Source organism: Epinephelus moara, chromosome 18 (genome assembly GCF_006386435.1).
Source record: "Epinephelus moara isolate mb chromosome 18, YSFRI_EMoa_1.0, whole genome shotgun sequence".
Classification (NCBI taxonomy): domain Eukaryota; kingdom Metazoa; phylum Chordata; class Actinopteri; order Perciformes; family Serranidae; genus Epinephelus; species Epinephelus moara.
The window spans coordinates 32721119-32742687 of record NC_065523.1 but is presented as its reverse complement, the minus strand read 5'-3'; the positions used below and the strand labels follow the sequence as shown (position 1 = coordinate 32742687).

Genomic DNA, 21569 nt, shown 5'->3' with positions numbered 1-21569 from the left:
TTACTGTGAACATTACTGTCCATGTAGGCAATTATTTGTCAACTAGGAAAGCTACCATGGATTTTGCCCTCTTGGTCGACATTGTTGTTTTGTCAGCTGGCAATTATATGGTTGCTGCCCCTGGCTGACAATAACACTCCATTAAAACAGCTTTTCCCTGCACTGAAATGGAGCAGACTCTTTGACCAGCTGAAAACGCATGACCCCCCCCTCCACCAAAAATCAGTTATTAGATTTTTAAAACATATATCTTTGATGCTTTAAAGTAAAAAGTTGGAAATTGCAGACAAAATCCTGGAATAAAAAAGAAAATTACTATTTTTTTTTCACAAGAGTGGAAAAAAAAAATTAAATAAACCATTTGCACTAACTAATCAGCATGCACGGTGCATGCTGATTAGTTAGTGCAAATGGTTTATTTTTGGACAAATTTTAAATGAGACATAAGTCTGACATAAGTATTCATTGCACATGATGTCTCAATAATTTCTGTTTTTACAGTTACTGGCTATGGTAATTTGTGCAATTTTGTAGAAACAAAAGGGATTTTTTTAATTGGTAGCAAAATAAATATAAAATACAACCATTTTAATTAGTATGCCCCTCCCCTAAGCCAAAATAAAACACATAAGTCTCTCCCCGATGCTTAAAAAAATTATTTGACATCCCTCCTCCTTTTTGCACCTCTTCCTCCACCCTAATAAGTAACGAACAGTCCCTTACTTGAAGAACAATGGACTGTAAACAGTAACCACAGATGTATCAGGACAGTATTTAGACACTCATTTGAAACCTTGACAGGATGCAGCACTGATTAAAATTTTAAAATTGCTTATGTAACAATTAGATGGGTACAAGCATTGCCACAGGGGGAGAGGGAGAGGGGGGTGAGGGCCTTTGAGTTACGCAATGATGTCATTTAATGGCTCCCTGAGGATACCACGCATGTGCTCAGCATGTTATGTATTATTAAAAACTCTGACCTTTTTATTAATTAACCGCTTATTCTGTCCTACTTTTTACAGCAGCTTCAACCCGACTGCTCTTATATGAGGCACAGGTGGACTGCTCTGACATCATTTCAACTTTTTAAATATATGAATGACAATAACAAGCACATACCTGCGTGTAGTGAAGCTCCTGAGCTCTGGTGGAGACAGCAGCAAGCTTCAGACTGATTAACACTAATTAACAGGAGTCACGTGACCCCATCTCTAGCGTCAAAGAAAGCACCTGGTATTTCTAGACCAAAACCGTATAAACATCTCAATCAAAAGATGGATTATAAATATGCAAAACTTTGTGTGATTTCTGTCATTTTTGTCGTCATGGCTCAACACAGCTGGAGCTTCTCGACCGTCCAGGTGAGGAAAACACCTGAGCGGCTCGTCCTGCCGAGAGTCACCTGCTCTGCTCGAAGACTGAAAGCTGTTTTTGGTCCGCTGGTCAAAAGCAATATTCACGTTAAAGGTGAGATAATAATATTTCCAACTTCTGAGATGAGATGGCAAATATGGTTGGAAATGGTTTCAGTAAAAAGAGTTCTCTCAGTCGTTTGATTTTAAAATAAGCTCTCAATATTTGCATGAAATGAGTATGCATGCTTCCCTGTGTTTTTTAGACACATCAGGGGCCATCATCCCTGTGCCTCAGTCTGAGGAGTCCTGTGGAGTGAGGCTGGGCAGAGAGAAAAACCAGAGCCTCTCCCTCTTCAGCAGATATGACAGCTGCTATGCACAGATTGAGGTAAAAATAAGGAACTGTGTGAAAGTTACTGGAGGGCAGAGGGAGCTCTCCCTGACCATTGGCGCCCCTGGCAGTTTTTCAACGAGGTGGCCAGATGGGGCCACGGAAAATGTTTGGGTTGCACACCAAAACCAAAGGCCATAACTTATTTTTAGGATTTCACTCAGGCTGTGGAAGTACATAGACCACTTAAAAATTATGTCAGTATGAGTGTTAAAGTTATACTGATATACTTTAGTATATCAGTACAATAATATGACTAATTATCTGATGTGCATAGTCCTGTTTTAATGTGTTATATATCTGTTTGTTAGATGATGCATTATTCTTACATGCTGGTTGTCTTTTCCCTAAAAAGACAAACATACAGCTTTAATTTGAAGGAAAACCCTGATTGTAAGAACTAAAACATTTACTGGGAACAAGCCTTCTCAAGTTTAGAGGAGACTCAGGGACCCATGGAATCCATTTTTATTCAGATATCTTGAGGTCAGAGTTTAAGGGACCCCTCTGGAAATGCCCATGCCGGTTGTTCCTTCACCGGAGCGTTATTTAGCCCCCCCTCTTGGAAAGCCAGTATAACATAATTGGTACCAATGGATGTCGTATCTTTTCTAGTTTCAGAAGACATCACTGTCTTGGTGCAAGCTTAAAAAATGAGTGCACCACAGCCTCTTGAAGTAATATTGGCCTCTGATTATTTTCTATGTGGGCGCCACTGTCCTTGACCAAGAGAAAAATTGTAACACCTTCACCACAATACCTGCAAATCATGCAACATTATTGATTGGTACAAAAAGTGAAACCTTTATGGAAAGAGAAAGAAGTTTTCAGCCCCAAACTCAATGTGAAAATGCACCCCGTTTTCTTGAGAAGTATACAGAAGGTGAATATACACATGTAAATATGTGTAAAGGTGTGTATGGCTTCTTAACGTCTCCATTGCAATGACCTTTGATCCTCAGGGCGGCAAAGTGATCATCCCTCTACAGGTACAGCTGACAGGAGAGGATCGATGGTTCAGGGTAAACATCAGCTGTCCTCTGATAAAGAGGCACAGCGAGAGGACCCGTGTTATCCCCACACGTGAGTGAGCTTTTCAATTGATGGAAACTGATGAAAGTTAGCGCTGACCTCAGATATTAAAGACATAACTGTGTCAATGAGCTTGTTAAAGGCTTAAACTGAATAATCTTTATACACAGAAGTAATGCCACGGTAAATGATGTTTACAATACAGAGAGGGTTTTGGCATGACACAATTTACTGTGCAAGTTTTTGACACTAAAATCACAGCTCTTCTCCAGCATTACCTGGAAACTGTGACACAGAAAAAGCTCTACGAGTGGACTGTGGCCACCAAAGCATTTCTAGCGATGCCTGCTACAAACTGGGATGCTGCTATGATGCTTATGATTTAACCTGCTACTACAAACTCAATGGTAAGACTGGCATATGTCTTAGCATGTAAAGTACTGTTTATTTCAATTTCAATTATTTATCTCCAACATTTCCTCCAAATAAGAACATATGGTGTTTAAGTGTAACAAAGCCTACATGTTCCTGTGTTGACTATCCTCCCAGCGTGCTCTCTGGATGGACACTTTGTGTTCTCAGTAAAGACTACAGACACTGACACACCCATTGAACCCAGCAGCCTCATTGTCAAGGACCAACCACAGTGTTTTCCTGTGGTCACCACCGCAGACACGGCTGTCTTCAAGATTGGAGTCACGGACTGTGGTGCAAAAGTGAAGGTAATGCTGCTTGACAAGAGTTTGATTCCAACAAAAGACATCTAGTACTTGGATAAAAACATAATCAGTTATAAGCTGGGGTAGACAGTTTCAATTTGGCATACAGCATTGGCAACAACTGCCGACACTGCTTAGCAGCATTAGCTAGACTCTTGAATCACAGTGTGTCCTCTGACTCGATCCCCAACACCACAGACCACCTTGCTGGGAGGAGAGCGGGCAGCAGCTCTGAAAACTGACCCCAAGTCAGCAGTTGCAGCAACCTGAACTCAGTCAGGGGGACAAGGCAGCCCCAACACCTAGCCAGATCAGCAAACTTTCTGTTGCTGCTGTTACACAGGTTAGACCCAGCGCTGCCAGTGGTAACCAGCCCACCACGAAACCCGGCCTAGGGGTTTGCCATGGACGAATTCAAGCTGTAACAGCCATCAACCAACAGTTCATCTCCTGAGCTGCTGCCCACTCTCCTCCCACAAAAGCTGTCTTTAGTGGCAGGGAGCAAGGCCAGATGCTGTTCCTCTGTTCCACTTCAAATTATGTCACACATCATCAACGCTTTCTAAATTGCATATGATGTAATTCATATATATTTGCTTGATATGCAATCCTTTCCTCTCTACTCGGCTTTTAGGTAGATGGAGATATGAAGATCTATGAGGTGGAAGTGGAGGAGCTGTACACCAAAAGTATAACCAAACATTCTCCATTTAGGTGAGCTGATGGCTTTAACATAAAAATGATGCATGTCACAGTTATTCTGGTGGTGACAAATATACTGATAGTATGAGCTTTTAGTCTCCAGGTCCAGTGTGAATATGCAGCATCGGATTTGAAGCGTGCAGCAGACTTGCGGTCCTTGTACGCAGTGACCAACCCACCGCCTGTGGTTGCACTGGGAACCATCCGAGTGCAGATGAGAATAGCCAGAGGTATTAACAATGGAGAGCAGTATGACTGTGTTTTGCAGTATGGAATTACTCACTGCATAGAGAAGTCCTCAGAACTAAACCTTAGTGACTGCGTTTGTGATTATTTGTTCCCCTAGATGCATCCTTCACATCCTTCTTTCCTGAGGACGAGCTTCCGGTGAAATTGCCCCTACGCAAAGCTGCATATGTTGAGATTTCCATCGCTCGGCCGTCCCTAGACCCAACACTTTCCCTGCGTGTACGGGATTGCTTTGCCTACCCTGCGTCTAGACACTCTGTGTGGACGCTTCTCTATGACGGGTAAGGTCGAGGCAATTACAGCAACAGTCCGAGATGAGATGTTAAGTAAGTGCAGCTGATATTTGTTTCTCCTCATGGATAGATGTCCTAACCCTGTGGATAACATGAGGAGCTCTGTCCCTGTGAGTAACAAGATGAAGACATCCTCCCACTCCCAAGTCAGGAGGTTTGATGTCAAGACCTTTGCCTTCCTGGACCCTCGAACAGGCCAACCAAGTGTGGAGGAGGTAAGGTTATCACGTCCACATATTTCAATAATGTAAAAATGTGTATCTAAGTAAACATGTGCAAACATCTCTCACTTAGATGTACTTCTACTGTTGGGTGGAAATTTGCACAGATGACATTGACTGCACACAGCGTTGTGCCATCATTTGTGAGTATATTACAGCATGTTTTTCTTCTACTGTATGTGCTGTGAATATGTGGTAAACTCTTGCCTCCCTTACCACAGCATCTGAAGGTGAGAGACAGAGAAGACAGACGATGTCGGAGTCCGACCAGGTCCAGCTGGTCTCTTTAGGACCACTGCTTCTGGGACAGAACAGCACTGAACAGGAGGACAATCCATGTGTGAAACAGAAAATGAGTAAGTCCTGCTCAGCACAAGACTGTATGATGTGATGGACCAATGGCAATAATCTCATGATGAACTTTAAGGATAGTGTAATTCAAGTGGAAAACTAGACCTCTGCACCTCCTCTTGGCTCTGTTTTCAGGCTTTAGAAAACCTAGCCCGGGGTGGCAGACTTTGGCCAATTTTTAGAGGCTGTTCTACAAATACACATGCACACCCCTTCAGTGAAAATCTGATTCAGTGGCAGAGAATCCAACAGAAATGTTGCTATTCCAGCATTGGCAACAACTGCCTGCACTGCAAAGCAATCCCAAAAAGGGAAACGAACTTATCAAAAAGAGAATCTGACAGTAAATAAGACAAGACACCTGTCAATATAGGTAAAGTACTTCAGAGATGGAGAGAAAATGTCCCTAATAGTTAATGCCTTCTGCTAACTTGAGCCAAAGGCTCACAGCTGCAGCATCAAGCTCATGTTTATGTAGCTAACATTAGCTAGAGCCTCGAATCACAGTGAGTCCTCCGTCTCACCCCCGGCCGTTAGAGACCACCTTGCAGGGAGGAGAGCAGGCAGCAGCTCCAGAGTAACTGCAGCAACTCAAATCCAGCCAGCACAAACCCCAGCTCCAGGAGACCTGACAGTCCCAACTCATTGGATCCGGAACTTTATGTTGCTGCCATTACAAAGGTTAGACCCAGCGCTGCCACTGGCCACCAGCCCGCTGTGCCACCCAGCTCTGGGGGATTTGCGCTGGCTGAGCCACTACAGACTGCAACCAAATTTCCATCTCCAGAGCTGCTGCCTGCTCTCCTCCCAGCGAAGCAGTCCACAGTGGCAGTGAGTGAGGCGGAGGGACAGAGGGGTGGCTAGTTAGCTAACTGTTGTCTCATTTGTGGTCTAATGAACGGTGAGAGGGTGATGCAAAGAAGGGATCCGCAATGAAATAAGGTTAAATAAATCAACGTATGGGAAACGCTGGGGAACTGTATGAATGTCGCACATATGCCTGTGGCCGACTAGTGAAAGGGGCTTAGGTCAGAGAGGAGAGAGCTGCAGGAGGAGGGTGTGTTTTTCTGCCTTTCCAGATTTTTGCCTACCCCTGCTTTTAAATTATTTTCTCTGTTCGTCAGTGTTTCAGGTGACGGTGTATATTCTGTCTGGCGTTGGTGCTGCCCTGCTGCTCATCCTGGTGATCATGGTGTGGTCACGCATCAGAAAGCGGCAGAAGCCGGAAGCACAGCACGTTTGTGAAGTTAAAGTTGACAATGAACAATCTCAATAAAACATTAATTTCATAAAATTCAAAGCTGTAGTCATTCACTCTGGCTGCTTTCATTTTTGTTAACAACCCGCACACACAGGTTTCCAAAGCTAGTTTTTACATAATACTTTAATTCTAATTTTATTAAAACTGGCACTTGTACTTGATCCTGTATGACACCTTTAATTAAACTTTCTTCTACAAACATCAATGATTTCCAGATGTCGTGATGCGCTTGTAATTCAATAATTGTGATAATAGGTCTGTCAGAATAATAGTTTATTAACACAAAAAAGCTCAGGGTTATAATGTAGTTAAGACTTACAAAAGCAGTTAAATGAGGAGAGAAAAATCAGGGTGGTTGACTCAGTAAGGTTTGAACTTTCTTTGTGCCCTCAGCAGAGCTATTCTTTGTTTATCCTCTTCAAACTTTTTCCTTAGTTCAGCAATATCTGAAAAGAAAGAAACAGAGCATAGTTAGCAATAACAAAGCTTAGTGTCTCTGTCTCTTTCACACTACATCAAGAACAAATCTATCCTGCAGATGAAGAACAAACTAAATCAGCAGCTTACGTTCTTTCTGTGTGTTCCTGTGCTGCCAGGTGTAGAAGTTCATGAGCTCCTTCCTCTTCTTCTTCCTCATCTCCTTCTGTAGAGTCCTCTTGTTGGCTGCCTCACTGTGAGGCCGGGCCTTGGTGCCCTTGGGTCCTCTTGTGACTTTCACCCAGCCCTCTTCATCCTCTTGTTGCTGCTCGGCCTCCTTCCTCTGCCTCTCCGCTTCCTGCGACAAAGAAAACATGCTGAAGTCGCATGGACTAAAAAGGAGCATGTGATGCTGAAGGAAGAGCTGCAGAATTCTCACCTCCTCTTTTCGCTTGTCGTAGTCTTCCATAAAGGAGTTGACGATTTGTTGCAGTTTGTCCGTTTGAATGAAAGAGCTGGTGTACTGCTGAATCCATTCTGGCATAAGAAAGTGCAGCAAATAACATGAGTGGGTCATAAGGCTGATTTGTTCTGAGTGTGTAACAGTTTGTAAAAGAGTAGGTAAAGTAAATACCATCATGCTGTCACTTTACATTGATGTACTTTACTTAAAGGAACAGTGTGTAAGATTTAGGGGGGTTTAGTGGCATCTAGTGGTGAGAACTGCAAATTGCAATAAGCTGAAAGTGGTTAGAATTCCTTCACGGTTCATTGTTAAGGAGGTTTTCAGCCAGGAGGTTTCGTCATCTCCAAATCAAATGTACCCAGTGATTTAAACCCGCTAAAACACTAAATAAAGCAGTTTCATGATTAAAAATCTGTGTTTTTCCAACACTTTCATCACGGAGGGGCTGCTAACTATGGTGGCTGATGCTGAAATGCAAATGGCCCACAATGATTCTTATTTTCAGGTGACTATACACTAAAGAAAACATACTAATACTGTATTCCATTCTGCAATTGCAATACTGTACACAAAATTCAATTTATATTCTATTAATGTTTGTTTTTACTTTCCTCATTAGTGGTGTGATTTTCCCTTTTTTATGTTGGACATTTAGTGTGCGTTGAGGCCTCAGATTTTCATTGCCAAGGACTGCTTTTATATACAGTATCTTTATTAAACCAGGGAAAAATGTCATTGAGATTTAAAATCTCATTTTCAAGAGCACCCTGGCCAAGAGTGCAGCATAAATATCCCTCTTGATCAGCTTCTCTGTAACTGTTGGGCATATGAAAAGAATGAAGAACTTGATAATGTGTGTGACCAACAAGGACCTGACTCAACTCAAACTGTAATACTAGAATTAGGGATGCACCGATCCGATATCTGGATCGAATATCGGCCCCGATATCATCAAAATAGATGAATCGGGTATCGGAAAATGCAACCTATACCTGAGGCGATCCTTTCCCTTTAAATCTATTGTGACGCGAGCTATGTCATACGTCATGGAGCGAAGGAGAGAATCTGCTGTGTGGAGGTATGTCGCACTATTTCAACTGCTGTTGCACAATTGTTTATTTTTGTTAAAAATAAATAGTTCATCATTGCATTAATCTGTTTCATCTTGTTTCATTTTATCTTAGGAAAGAACTGTGTAGTCATCAATGCCTGATGCCTCTAGTCTTTTCTGTTCTACATGTAACGGTATATAGCTTTTTAGGTCAACCATGGATTGCTATCGGGTATCGGCTGATACTCAAAGCCACAGCATCGGGATCGGTATCTAAACTGAAAAAGCTGGATCGGTGCATCTCTAACTAGAATCATATTTGAAATCAAACCAACACAAAACAACCACCGAATGAAATGAGAAATATTCAACCTTGCATTAATAGAAATGAATGCATCACTGTAGCATCACTCACTCTGCGAGCCTGTCCTCACTGGATGCTCCTCTGTGCAGACCACCAAAGGCACATCATGTGGGTGTGATTTAACTGCTGCTACACTGGAGGAGTTTTGGAATACGATGTAGCCAACTTTGAAACACTGGAAGATACAGAGAGAAACACAAGATGTAAAACCAGAAATATACTGCACATAATAAGTATAGTATGGTATTACAGTAGAGAGAAATCAGCAGCAGCAGCGTAGGCCAACCTGTTTTTCGACTGGTTTAAAGAACCTGGACAGCTTGGGTCCAGACTCCTGAGATGAACCCGGGTGGTCTCGGAGCTCCACAGACTCAACATAGCCGAACTGTGAAAACAGCTCTTTGACAACAGCCTGCAACACAAACAGCAGAGAGGAAATGACAGTTGTCTGTATTTCTATAATAAAAGATAACAACTCACTACGTTAGCAACTGATTGAGTAACAGATACATAAAGTGTAGGCTAAGATGGGGGAAGATGCCCCCTTAACAACAAAGTCAATTTACTGTATAATTAAAAAATATTTGGATATAATTTTAACATGTGCTGGATGATGATGCATAAACACACTGATGCCTCATGACCAGGACCGAGATGCCCCAGAGCTACAAAATGAACTATCTAACAAAATAAAACAAACTAATCTCCCAACACTGACCCATTAATAGATTATCTAGAGGCCTTGTAGACTTTCCTTCAGGTTAACTGTTATCATTTCAAGATGTCTTCCTCCAGTAAGCTTGATTTGATTTGATTTGATTTTTATATGTCTCAAACAAGCACAAGCATCAAAAAACAGGCAGTATATGTAATAGGAAAAAAAATGGCACACTGTGATAACGTGCAAGTTCGAGAAGGGGCTGAAGGAAGCAAAGCTTATCATGTTCAGCCCCCCCTTACATTGTCATATAAGCACATACATAATCGATAAATCTGTAAAAGCTTGCTAAAATGTTGGCTAATTCTAGATAGCTAGCAATGCTAGAACCTAAAATTGCTGACACTACACAGAATAGAGCTATACAATATTTTCCGGGGGTTAATGGGTTTGCTCCTGTCCCAGCAATTAAGAAAAGTCTGATACAGAAATTGAAAGAGAAATGGTTTCTAAAACATTCTGTCAATGCCCAAATTAAGGACATGTGTGTATTTAAAACAGAAGTTTGGCGCGGAACCATATGTAACATCCTATTCATCTAGAGGACAAAGATCTTTGGTTGCACAGCAGAGAGCTGGACTTCTTCTTCTGGCCAGTGAGACCGGGCGATTCCACAATATTCAGGAAGAAAACAGAATATGTGAGCTGTGTGATTTGGGTGAAGTGGAAGACGTATGTATTGCCCACACTATGATGACTTAAGAGCGCTTATGTTCCATGAAATGGCTCGTCTAAACCCTGACATTTTCTGGTGCTCAGACGACCAAAAGCTGGAATGGTTGATTTATTTTGATAAGTTTGCCAGTTTTGTTGCTACGGCCTGGAAGAGAAGGCAAGAATGTTTGTTTAATTAGATTTTATTTTTGAACTCTTCCTTTTAATTTTTACGTGACAAAAGCCTTTGGGAATGATTCATGATCTTGGTCTTCCAAATTGATGATCTGATTGTATGTGATGCTTTAATTGTTTTACTGCTTTGTTTCATTTTCTTTCCTTTAAATGAATTTATGTTTGCTGGACTCTGTATCCGGCTGCTCTGATTACAAGCCGGGCATAACTGACTGCATGACACGATAATAATGTTTTATAGATGATGATGCTTTTGATATCTGGCTAACTAACTAATCACACTAACAAGCTTTTTAAAGTTTTAGCTTAAAACTACAATACTATACTACGACTATATGTAGATATGACCTATATAAAGTCACATCTGACTCCATACTAGTTAATCTAACTAAATAAGAATGCCCCCAGAGGTTTTCGTTTTTTATGTACAACTTCATATAAATATACAGATCACTATTTACCAGTGACAAAAACATTAGATACCTTTACCCTAAAACAGTTTTGGTGGAATAAATCTCAAGAGTGCAGCAATTCAGATGAAATGTCACCATTCACCACAGAGCCATTAAATACATGTGTTGACAGTAGACTTAGCACCATATACGTGGTAAGAGAGGAATTAAGGGGTAGGTGGCATCTCACCCCATCTGACCCTAACCTGTGAGCAGTACGGGGGGATGTTGAGCACAAATAAAGTCCGGTCCAGTGGTCTGTGTGAACTCTTCTCTGCTCGGACTTTGTGCTCCTTCACAAACAGCTGGTGCTGAGCAGCACTGTCGGGACTGAACTGTAAGGACAGCACTGCGGAGAGAGACAGGAGAAGACGAATAAACCTAAAGCCAACACATCACTCTGTACAGTAGACAGACATAAGAGCTGTACCGTTCAATAAATAACCAAACCGTGTAAAATAACAACGTAAAGTTCTGTTCTTGGATATATCAATAAACTAGCAAAAAAAATTGAGATGAATCATATTAATTTTGTAAATAAATACCTGCGAATCCTCCAGGAATAATACAAGCCTTGTTACTGCCATGTTTCTTCTTGGACGGCGCCATTTTGAAGTGACCTATCACACCGGAAGTAGAACTAAAACCACGGTAAGGAAATATATTTCGATTTTTTAAAATATATATATTAAAAATTTAAAAATTTAAACGCAATCACTATGTACCCTATTAAATTTAATAAATAATTTGATTGTTTAAATTACTTATATTAAACTAACGTAACTGATTACATTTGATTACTTTTGGATTACTTTACTAACAAACGTGGCAATAAAACTGAAAAATGTCCGAAAATTAGGCTATGCCAAAAGTTGGTATTCCAGCACGGTGAGCAGATGCAAAGGAACAAATTAAATGTTAAATTCTACATTAATTTCTTTTAACTGAAAATAATATGTTTGGATGTATTACCCTCTGGTAATCACAAGCATTTTAATTAGTAACTGTAATTTAATAACATATTTTTTGTCAGTAACTGATCACATTTATTTTATTTTGTAATGTAATTAAATGTAACAGTAACCATTGATAGATTTCAAGAAGTTCCAAATCAAAAAAAATTAGCCATTTCCCCACACATTTCAAATACTAGAGTTTTCTTATAATATTAATTTTAGTTTATCCAACATAGAGTCCAAACACACTAGTAATATGTAATCATTTTCAGCACAACAAAATAAAATTTGTACCAAAAAACTGCATCTAAAATTACTTGATGAACAACTTTGTTAATTGTTTAAAGGTATTTTGTTGTTTTTTCTTTTTCTTGGTTCGTTTTTTTGTGCTGTCAGGCTGGTTTAGTTGATTTTTATTTATCGTGTATGTACATATATGGTTTATATAAAAACATGTTGTATTGTTGATCCTAATGTGATATTTTTATATTTTTGCCAAACAATTTACAAGTGCAATGATCCTGTAAATTTCGTTCTTGAAAACCCAATTAAAAAAGTGGTTAGAACAATAAAATAAATATTAAAATCATTTAATATTCCAGCTTAAAACAAGACTTTCTAAGACTTTTTGCTGTTGGATTTTAGTTGTAACTGTGTAATGTATGTGGAGTTTCATGTCCAGGAGAAAAGGGCATTCCTCTGTAGCTCACAATCTAAATTTGAAACAGTAAGGTAAGGTAATGTTAATTACCAACCTCAGGCTTCTGAAAATTGGAATAACTGACAGCACTTACGAAAATATGTAATTTCATTACTGGTCTTAAGTTTTTATAAAGACCCTCAAGCTGTATGTCAGTACAGCATTTAGGCAGATCTCTGTTAAAATGCATCATCACATGGCAGGCAGGAAAGACGAGTCTCAGACTACAAAGCTAAATATTTAATGGCGACATTTCACAGACAGATCTGACCTCTCTAGTCTCTTGACTGACATACCAAGAAAGCAACAGAAAGTAATTTACAGTCTTTGAACAAAAATCAAATATAATGTATACTAGGAAGAATTAAACATACACTGTTTCAAAACCGAGTAAAACCAGTCACAAGTAGAGCACAGAAGAATCTGGATGCTACAAGGATGGTGAAAACAAAAACACAACAACATATGACGGTCTGAAAACTGGTTTACTGAAATGATGGTTATAGTTTGTCTGAACATCCCTGATTTACTCACACGAGTGTTTCAGTCATTTTACATGTTAAAGGTCGAGCTGTGGCAATGATTTACTGAAAATAGTTTCGTTGTCCTGCCTAATCAGATAGATATGGTATCTACTGTTCCTCTTCTACTGTATTCTGTTTTATTTCTATGGTCTGTTTGCACCAGAGAAAATCTAACAAGAGGTACAGACAATAAAACTGAATACAAATGTGTGGATGTATGGGTATTAAACAAAATAATTCTCTCCATCGTGACAATGCTGCTCAGTGTCTGATAATTTGATTTTTTTAATCTCCTTTTTTTCTAGTTTCTCTTTTTTTGTGGGACTCAGGGGTGAGTATTAAAAAAACAACATATTCAAATGGGCTGGTGTTGAATTAATGAAAAATTTAAAAAAATCCCTCCACATCCAGTATGATTTGGCATCCCCCACCACAATGGATTAAAACAACTTATCACCTCACACTTCCCTCCACTGGTCCATCTCAGAGACAAACGGGTGACATTTGGACAGCACAAAACCAAAAACAAGATTTTGCGTGTCCATGAATTTCCCGTTGGGAGAAGTCAGGTATATCAAATGTGTAAAAATCAGTTTCATATGAGAGAATGAGGAACACTGAGAATGCAGTAATATGTTTATGAACAGAGACAGTGTATTCACACGAGACATGAGCTATATCTTGATGCGGAAGGCGGTGGCCTGTGAGCTGGGGGGCTCAGTGGTGGAGGTGGACTGAGCGGTGGACTTGAACAGAGCTTTGAGGATGGTCTGGGGGTCAACCTCTGGAGTGGGCTGAGAGGAAGCTCTCTGACCGACGGGGCGTGACAAGGAGGGAGGCAGACCGTCTTTCTTTGTACTGCTGCCTGCGCCAGGAGTGTCACTGAGCCTCCTGCAGGAGTCAGGAAGAGAATGACACGAGATCACAATAGGCATAAAACAATTAACAGGGTCCTACCTGTCTTAGTCCAAAAAAACATAACTTCTGCATATTATATTCTGAATTATAGTTGTCACACATTCTTTAGACTCTAGTGGATAGAGCAAGCAACAAACACAGCAACAGCCAATGGCATACACTTCCTGAAGTATTTCACTGCTGGAAAGATGGCCTTTAATAAAACGAGGCTGTTTATTCTGTACAAAGAGGCAAATACTTTTGAAATTGGTGCTATATGATCAGAGAAAAAGGATACTTTTGCTCAAGTGGGAGAAAACCTACAACTACCAGAATGCACTGCACTGCACCAGACCAATATGTGCTCCTGCTGGTGGGTGACTCGATGTTAACGCTTCATTTGAAACAACAACAGCCAGCTGGTAACAAATGATGTCATATTACAGTTAAACAGTGAGCTAAAATATTTTTCTGTAAATATTTGAGGTAGGAAATGGACAACTCAGTTTCAGAATACTGGTTTATATTTGATCAGCGCTGCCTAGTTTTACATCCTCCATTGTCACTGAGCAGGAAACAGTATGGCGCCCACTTCCTGTTCACAAACTCTCGCTATTACATGGCACTAAAATATGTCTCTGAAAACACTGCAGGTGAGAAACAGGTAATACAGTGACATAATCTTGATATATTCGATCGCATTGCCTATTTTCACTGTTTGATTGGATCTCGTTTCAAGTTTGAGACTCTGACCGCATTTATTAACTTTAATCAATTCATTTTTTGTAAATATTTTTGAATATTCTTCCCCGTACCACTAGAGGAAGCTTGCATAACACAGGTGGTACACGTACCATACTTGCAGAACCAGTGACGTAGACTGAATAATCCATCCACAAAATGTGTTATCTGAGTAACTGCTTCATCAAAGGCAGCTCAATGTACCACTAAACAGCTGACCAAACATACAAATGCTTATTCAAATAAGGCAGTTAACAAAAGGAAGCCTGGATAGCCAATTGAATAGATGCAATGTCTCTATTCTTTATACTGAAAGGAAATAAAAAGGTTGACACGAACTTCAACTCTATGTGGTGCCAAATTACACCTCAGAGGACATAAGCAAAATTAAGTGTGTGGATATAAACAGTCAACTGCAACAGATTAATTAGAGACAAGAAGGGCACTTGGAAAGCGCAGACCTCTGCCAAGGCCTAATGTGTTTTCTCACAATGTTAATAAAAATCAAAAAGTGATTAGTGTATAAAAACTGTGTTCAAAACCTCTCCGCGACTTTTCACAATTTTTCACCAAATGTCCGTGACTTTATACAAGTAGTTTAAAATGGGTAGGGCCTGTATAGCGATCATAGGGTGCAATAATGTGGCTCCTAACCAGTGAGCAAAGAGACACGCTGCAGCAAAAATGTAGCATGGGATATGGAATTCAATGCCTTTGTGACTGCACATACAGTCAACACAGAGCGGTAGCGTTATCTGGCCTGGCTATGGCATGCGTAGAAAATGCACTGATGCTGGCAATATGTTGAGCGACCTTTTGGTTGTCTTGATGTTTTTTTGGCCTTTAGCGTAAGGCATTTGTGGATAAGCAAACGGCTTTAGTAGTTTTCTTGATGGCGGGAATGTTAGACAGTCCCATCTGGGAAATGGCTTTTCTAATTTTGTATTTTTTCCCAGGAATTTCATGACTGTGAGACCCCCCACTTGGCTACACCTTTCTACCAAGTTTTATGAAAATTGTGCCAGTAGTTTTTCCCATAATCCTGCTGACAGACAGACAAACCAGCAAACAAACAAACATGACCTCCTTGATGGAGGTAAAGAAGGAATGAAGCCCTGCAGGCTCACTTACAATAGAATGGGCTGATCGGAAGTGATGACATTTCCCTGAATATGAAGGTTACACTTCATGGGTTGGCCTGGAGGAGGAAAAGAGGAAAGGATTTTAAAAAAATAAATAAACACACTGAATGAAAGTCTTTCAATCTGGCTATTGACAGTTTAAGTGATGTTAAATTCATCTAACTTGGCTATCCTTTAGTTCAACAACAGCACTTTGTTTTAACAGACATCTACAGTGATGTTCCTAACCAGCAAACTCAGTACTGTAGTCATTGTCCTGCTTGCAAAACTGAAGCTAGTGCCTAAAAAACAGAGAACCATTTGATGTGTGTGTCCTTGCCACTGGGACTTACCGTCCAGGCAGCGGTTGTTGTACTTCCTGTATGCGCTAACGGCGTCCTCTTTACGCACAAACACCACTTCAGCCACACCCACCTTCACCAGTCGTGCTCGCTTCAAGGCCCCGCACACACAGAACAGTTCCTATGGACAAACAGATGTAAAGTACAAACACACAGGATGAGTCATCATAGCGCTACAGCAGGCAGCACACCACTGAAGAGCAAACATTACAAAAGGTTATTGGCATCAGTGTGATTTACTCACAACTATGTCTTCCTCTGTGACCCGGGGGTGCAGGTTGTTCACTGTTATTTTTGTCCCCTCCAACGGACTGAAAGCAGGCTAGAAAAAAATAGGACAATACCACATGATCAAGCATATGCAATCAAAATGGCTAACATAACAAAGCATGATGGTTATGCTAACGTGCCAAATGTCTCAGCTTGTATTCAGTTTTCCCATCGTAACAGTTACAGCTATTTAAGTACTGACGCCACAATGAAGCGGTCAGCTCATGAAATCATTTTGTTTATTTTCATTTCAAGTCACTGCAGTGTCTGTGTGTCGGAAAGCCTTGGAAGCACCAACATTTTTACCGAACAGATGTCAGGCTAATCGCATTAAATCCTACATTCAATTACTGGGGTAAACCCCAAATACTGACAGGAGATCAGCAGATCCAGGTCAGCTATTTTACTGAAAGAGGGTAAGGGAGGAGGAAAGCATGATGGGCGTAAACGAAAACCTGTTCCTGGACTCACTCCTGGCGGACTCTATATTTAGCTGATTTTGTGAAAAAGTCCAAGAGATTTCAGACAAGAGTTCTTCTTGAACAAGACTCGGTTACACACACACTAACAAACAGATCGGATCAGCAGAAGACACTTAAAATAACAATCTAAACCTGTCAGTAGCAAAAACAAGCACTTTTAGTGAACATAAATTGATGGTGCCCAGTTGCCCGTACGGATTACATTGCAGCCTGTTTTGCTGCAGTGGCTCTCTCAGTACTAGACTAGTCTGTCTCCGTTAGTCACTTAGATTAAAAAAAAAAAAAGGCAAAGTAGGGTCCAGGTTGAAAAATACAAACGTTTCCCTTTAAGAGCTTTTCCACATAATGTTGGCAACACCAATGCAAAATACACAAGCTACTAAGGCAGAGAATGTGTGCACACTGAGATGCACGCAGGAATGTTTACCTGAGGGGGAGCAGGAGCTGCTGTGCTGGTTTCCGCTGTGCTCTGCTGGAGAGTCCTGGAGACTGGTTGTAAGGCTGCAGCTGAGGGCCGGGTGGAAGCCATGCTGGGGTTAGGCCGGGTGGGAGCCACAGGGACAGGAGGACGTGGGGCTGTGTAAGCATCATTTTTAACCACCTTGGTGATTGGAGCCGACATGGAGAATGTGGAGCCCACTGCACCAGGCTGTATGTAACAAAAAAAATGCAAAGTCCATGTGGGAATCAGTCACTGGATTAACAATAATTTACGTATATGTTTGAGTTTCTGTGTGGATTCAGGATTAGATAAGTCAGCTGTCATGAAGCAGCTCTTACCCGTGACTGTAGCATATTATTAGCTGTAGTGATTTTTATTTGTTTACTGTGGGTGCCTTCATGTTCATTTGAGAGAGGCTGTGGGAGAGAAAATATATGATTTTAATACCACGTTTTACAATCTAAGGCATAATACAAGGGACACATTGTGCTCACTTTAAGGAGAATATTTTCATTACTCTCAATCCGTCTTGTTTAAACATGTCAGGAAAAACAGCTTTACCTGTGTAGCTGCGCGTATTCCACCCAACATCCCTGCTCCTACTGGACGTTGCTGTAAAGACAAGCATCAAACATTAAAATACAGAAAGCATGGCAATGTGCTTTTAGGCTTCAACAAGTATACATACATGCAGGCAATGTCACTGATCTGCTATAAAAAAAGTAACTTATTTTAACCTCACCTGGATGGTCTTGGTTATTTTTAGGGGTGGTGGTGCAGCAGCTGCCTGTGTCGGTGTCCCTCCAATGCTCCTCTTGAGGCTCAGTCTATCACGAGCATCCATCATTCTCTTATTATTGTTCAGCTGTAGCGTTGTGCCCCTCGCATTCAGTCCTTGTACATTGGGGGCAAACTGCCTCGTGTTCACGCCGGCGAGGTTGTTGTTGGTGTGTATCTGTATCTGCGGCACAAGTGTCTGGCTCTGCAGATGGTGCGTTACCGCCGTGTTTTGTGTGGTCTGTGCAGGGACGCCGAACTGATTCTGCCCCTGTTTGCGTGAGTTGATCATCTGACGAGCATCCTGCACTCCTCCTGCTGCTCCTCCTCCTCCTCCCCTGCCGCGGATTTTGAAGCGAGCATCTTTCTGACCCAGCTTTTCTCTGGCGTCTTTCACTTGAAAACCTGAGGGGAGACGGGAAAAATATTGAGGCAAACTTCATGTTAATCTCCAAAACATAAACACTCATAGTCAGTTTTTTCACCAAATGTAAGTATTAGTTTAGGGAACTTTTTTTTTTGTCAAGGCAGTAATGTTGGCCCTTACCTGCTCCTCCTCCTCCTCCTCCTGCTCCTCCTCCAAGCCGCTGTCTGATATCATTAGCCCCAATCTTCTGCCGGGCATCAAAACTTTTGCCAACCCCTCCTGCACCCCGTCCAAACATGGGCCTGTAAGAAAGAAGAACAGAAGTGCCTTCAAGTTCATCAGTGGTACTGTGTTGTAGACATTCCTGTAATAAAATAAACACGAAGAAAGCAGTTTTATTTGAGAGTTTATTACAGTTTTCCTATGCACACAGGGGTCATGCCTTCATAAAACAAAGACCGTCGAATAAGTTACTTCCAAACGTTATGCAAAAATTCTCCTACATTCAGTGACAGAAAAAAATAAACAGAAATCCTGTCTGTCTAACAGTACAGGCATTCATAACAACTTATACTTGGCTGTCTTATCTTATCTTTCCCCCAGACACAGAGTCTTCTTATTAGGGAGAAGAAGCTTGACTGGGCTTGAGATGAGAATATGGTCATGACTTCAACCTTGTGTATACATAAACTATAAGATTTATAAGTAAGCAGTAGATACGGAATTCCCACCACATACTGCAACATCCATTAGGATTAGACATTGCTTCATTCCAAACCATAAAGTTCATAAATTTTTCCTTATCTGCTGCGAGGGTCCTAAGGACAGAGGGATGTCGTATGCTGTAAAGCCCTGTGAGGCAAATTGCGATTTGTGATGTTGGGCTTTATAAATAAAATTGATTGATTGATAGATAAATATACATAGATGTTGACTTTTAGGGGGGAGGCTTAAAATAACAACAACAATAATATTACAGGAAAAATGTATTTAAAGTGTTATTTTTCACGTAGTACAAAGAAAACGCATTTGACTGCTGTCGTGCTGGGCCCTGCTAGTTGCACGGACATTATGAAAATATAATTTGGCCTGTACTTTCTCACACACCTGTGGATGGGAATAAGTTTAAAACATTCATTTAAACACGCCACCGCTCTCGTTTAACCAAATGGTTACAGCAACTACATTTGTTTAGTAAGTGGGTGCAACAACCTTCTTTGCTGCCAACATAAATATTAGCTTGCTAACTAGCTACGGTAGCTAAGTCGTAAAATGAAACTACAAACCTACGCAAATTGGTCGGGGCTTTTCAAGTTTGAGCTCTATCACAACTGTTGAATACTAGTTTGGTTGAATAATTACAACGTATCTTCCAAGTTTAACGACGAATAGCTTTAAACCCAAAGGCCTACAGCTAATACAGTTTAGCCGAGCGTTTGCGATGTACTCGCTGCTTGCTGAAATGGGCTAGCCTTAGCTAACGTTAGCCAACTAGCTACCAACACCTCTAAATTCACGTTATGCGTTTCGAAATGTTACTACAAACTGCCCCTTCCTCGATAAGCAAACATTTATCTGTGCACTGATAGTTTAAATACCGTTTAATGGGTGCCTTGGCGTTAATACCGCGCTGTCGTATCACTTCATCCAAAGAGATGTCTGCCATTTTCTCACAATGCCTCACAGCGCATGCGTGCAGGAGAAGTTTTCACCTAGCGCTACGGAAGACGGTCAGGGCCAAAATGCAAATTTTATGTGGGGAACCGACGACATGTTTCGGTGTTTGAAAATTAATGTTTGTTAATCTTGCGCTTTGGAATGAAATAGAAATGTCAATGTAATCTTTAAACACACAGTCTACACATCGGGTAACCACGGTCTCATTAGAAATTAATACTCTGCGATCGATTACTCTTGACCAAAATGCTTACGCTGTACGTGCTTCGGTACCCATGAGCCTTTGCGCGAAATAATCACAAAAGGTGTCCAAATAAATGTAGTTAACGAGATTTACAACACTATTTGAGGTTTGATTTTCAAAATCCATTATCACATACATGTGTAGCTAGTTGTAGAGAGTAAAATAAAGTGCTGCCAGGGAGGACATTTGGCACCCTAACAGAGTACATCTGGGCACAGCCTCTATGCCGGTCTTCGACAATCTACTCGTCATGCCTTAAACTGATGAGTAAGGAAAATAACGATGCGGGGTGACGCCCGTATCCTCGATAACACTTCGAGATGAATTTTTGAAAGGGCACAGGTCTGTCTGCTGAGGTGACTCGCCTACTTTGCGAGATGCCTCGTGGATCTAGGACCTTCCCCGACCCCCAAAACTGTTAACAACAAACAAAATACCAACTTAAAAACAGAGCTGTGTGGATATTATCCATGACATTGAGACAGGACAAATCCAACAGTATGTTCAGTTAATTGTATTCACACATATAGAAGAAAAAAGTCTTTGCTACAGGTATTATAATGAAATAAAATACAATGAAAACACAAATTTCGTCCTTAAAAATAACACACAGTTGAGCTGCTGTGATACCCCTCTGATCATGGATGGATTACTGTACGGGCCCACCATCCACAGGCCCATTGAAGTGTCACTCAAATTAACACAGTGTCCAAAATGACCACAAAGTGACGCAAAGGAACTGCAAAGAGACACAAAATAACCAAAAACAGGGGCAAAACAACCACAAAGAGACATAAATTGACTACAAAGCAACACAAAACAACCAAAAAAGACACAAAATTACCACAGAGACTACGACTACGACTACGAAAGACTACAAAGTGACTACTGCCACTTCAAAGCAGGAATATCACACAGTGACGCCGCCTCGACGCCAGAGTTGTCTCACTTTTAAGTCGGCATCGGTAATAGTGACAGCACAGAAACAATCAGTGCTTCTCAAAGCCAAGGATGCTTCCTTGGTAGGATGGGTCCCTCCAAGTCGGTCCCCACAGAGGATCGGCAGGACTCCCTACTAGCATTCAGTTAACACGCATTGGAACAGGCTAACAAGT

The 21569-nt window shown here is 40.9% G+C and overlaps 3 protein-coding genes and 1 non-coding gene across 4 annotated transcripts; 2 read left to right on the top strand and 2 right to left on the bottom strand.

Annotated features, from left to right (window-relative positions):
- The first annotated feature begins 1128 nt into the window (after window positions 1-1128).
- LOC126405932 (zona pellucida sperm-binding protein 4-like) lies at window positions 1129-6737 on the top strand. The gene is made up of 12 exons (XM_050069983.1): window positions 1129-1470; window positions 1622-1746; window positions 2712-2832; window positions 3054-3188; window positions 3331-3503; window positions 4135-4214; window positions 4299-4432; window positions 4549-4732; window positions 4815-4959; window positions 5039-5108; window positions 5187-5321; window positions 6441-6737. Exons 1-12 carry the CDS (start codon window positions 1278-1280, stop codon window positions 6590-6592), a joined length of 1647 nt encoding a protein of 548 aa, XP_049925940.1. The 5' UTR covers window positions 1129-1277; the 3' UTR covers window positions 6593-6737.
- Window positions 6738-6833: 96 nt separating this feature from the next.
- rrp7a (ribosomal RNA processing 7 homolog A) lies at window positions 6834-11536 on the bottom strand. Its single transcript, XM_050070002.1, has 7 exons — window positions 11440-11536; window positions 11101-11243; window positions 9162-9287; window positions 8927-9050; window positions 7434-7531; window positions 7145-7352; window positions 6834-7023 (listed from the first exon to the last, which is right to left on the bottom strand). The coding sequence occupies exons 1-7, from the start codon at window positions 11501-11503 to the stop codon at window positions 6938-6940; spliced, it is 849 nt and encodes a 282-aa protein (XP_049925959.1). The 5' UTR covers window positions 11504-11536; the 3' UTR covers window positions 6834-6937.
- A 1241-nt stretch (window positions 11537-12777) lies between these two features.
- On the bottom strand, window positions 12778-20220 carry poldip3 (polymerase (DNA-directed), delta interacting protein 3). Its single transcript, XM_050069986.1, has 10 exons — window positions 20132-20220; window positions 18714-18835; window positions 18132-18571; window positions 17951-18001; window positions 17728-17805; window positions 17375-17596; window positions 16440-16517; window positions 16187-16316; window positions 15844-15910; window positions 12778-13965 (listed from the first exon to the last, which is right to left on the bottom strand). Exons 1-10 carry the CDS (start codon window positions 20197-20199, stop codon window positions 13749-13751), a joined length of 1473 nt encoding a protein of 490 aa, XP_049925943.1. The 5' UTR covers window positions 20200-20220; the 3' UTR covers window positions 12778-13748.
- Window positions 20221-20704: 484 nt separating this feature from the next.
- On the top strand, window positions 20705-20858 carry LOC126406203 (U12 minor spliceosomal RNA). Its single transcript, XR_007571670.1, has one exon. It is a non-coding gene; the product is annotated as a U12 minor spliceosomal RNA (small nuclear RNA).
- The last annotated feature ends 711 nt before the right edge of the window (window positions 20859-21569 follow it).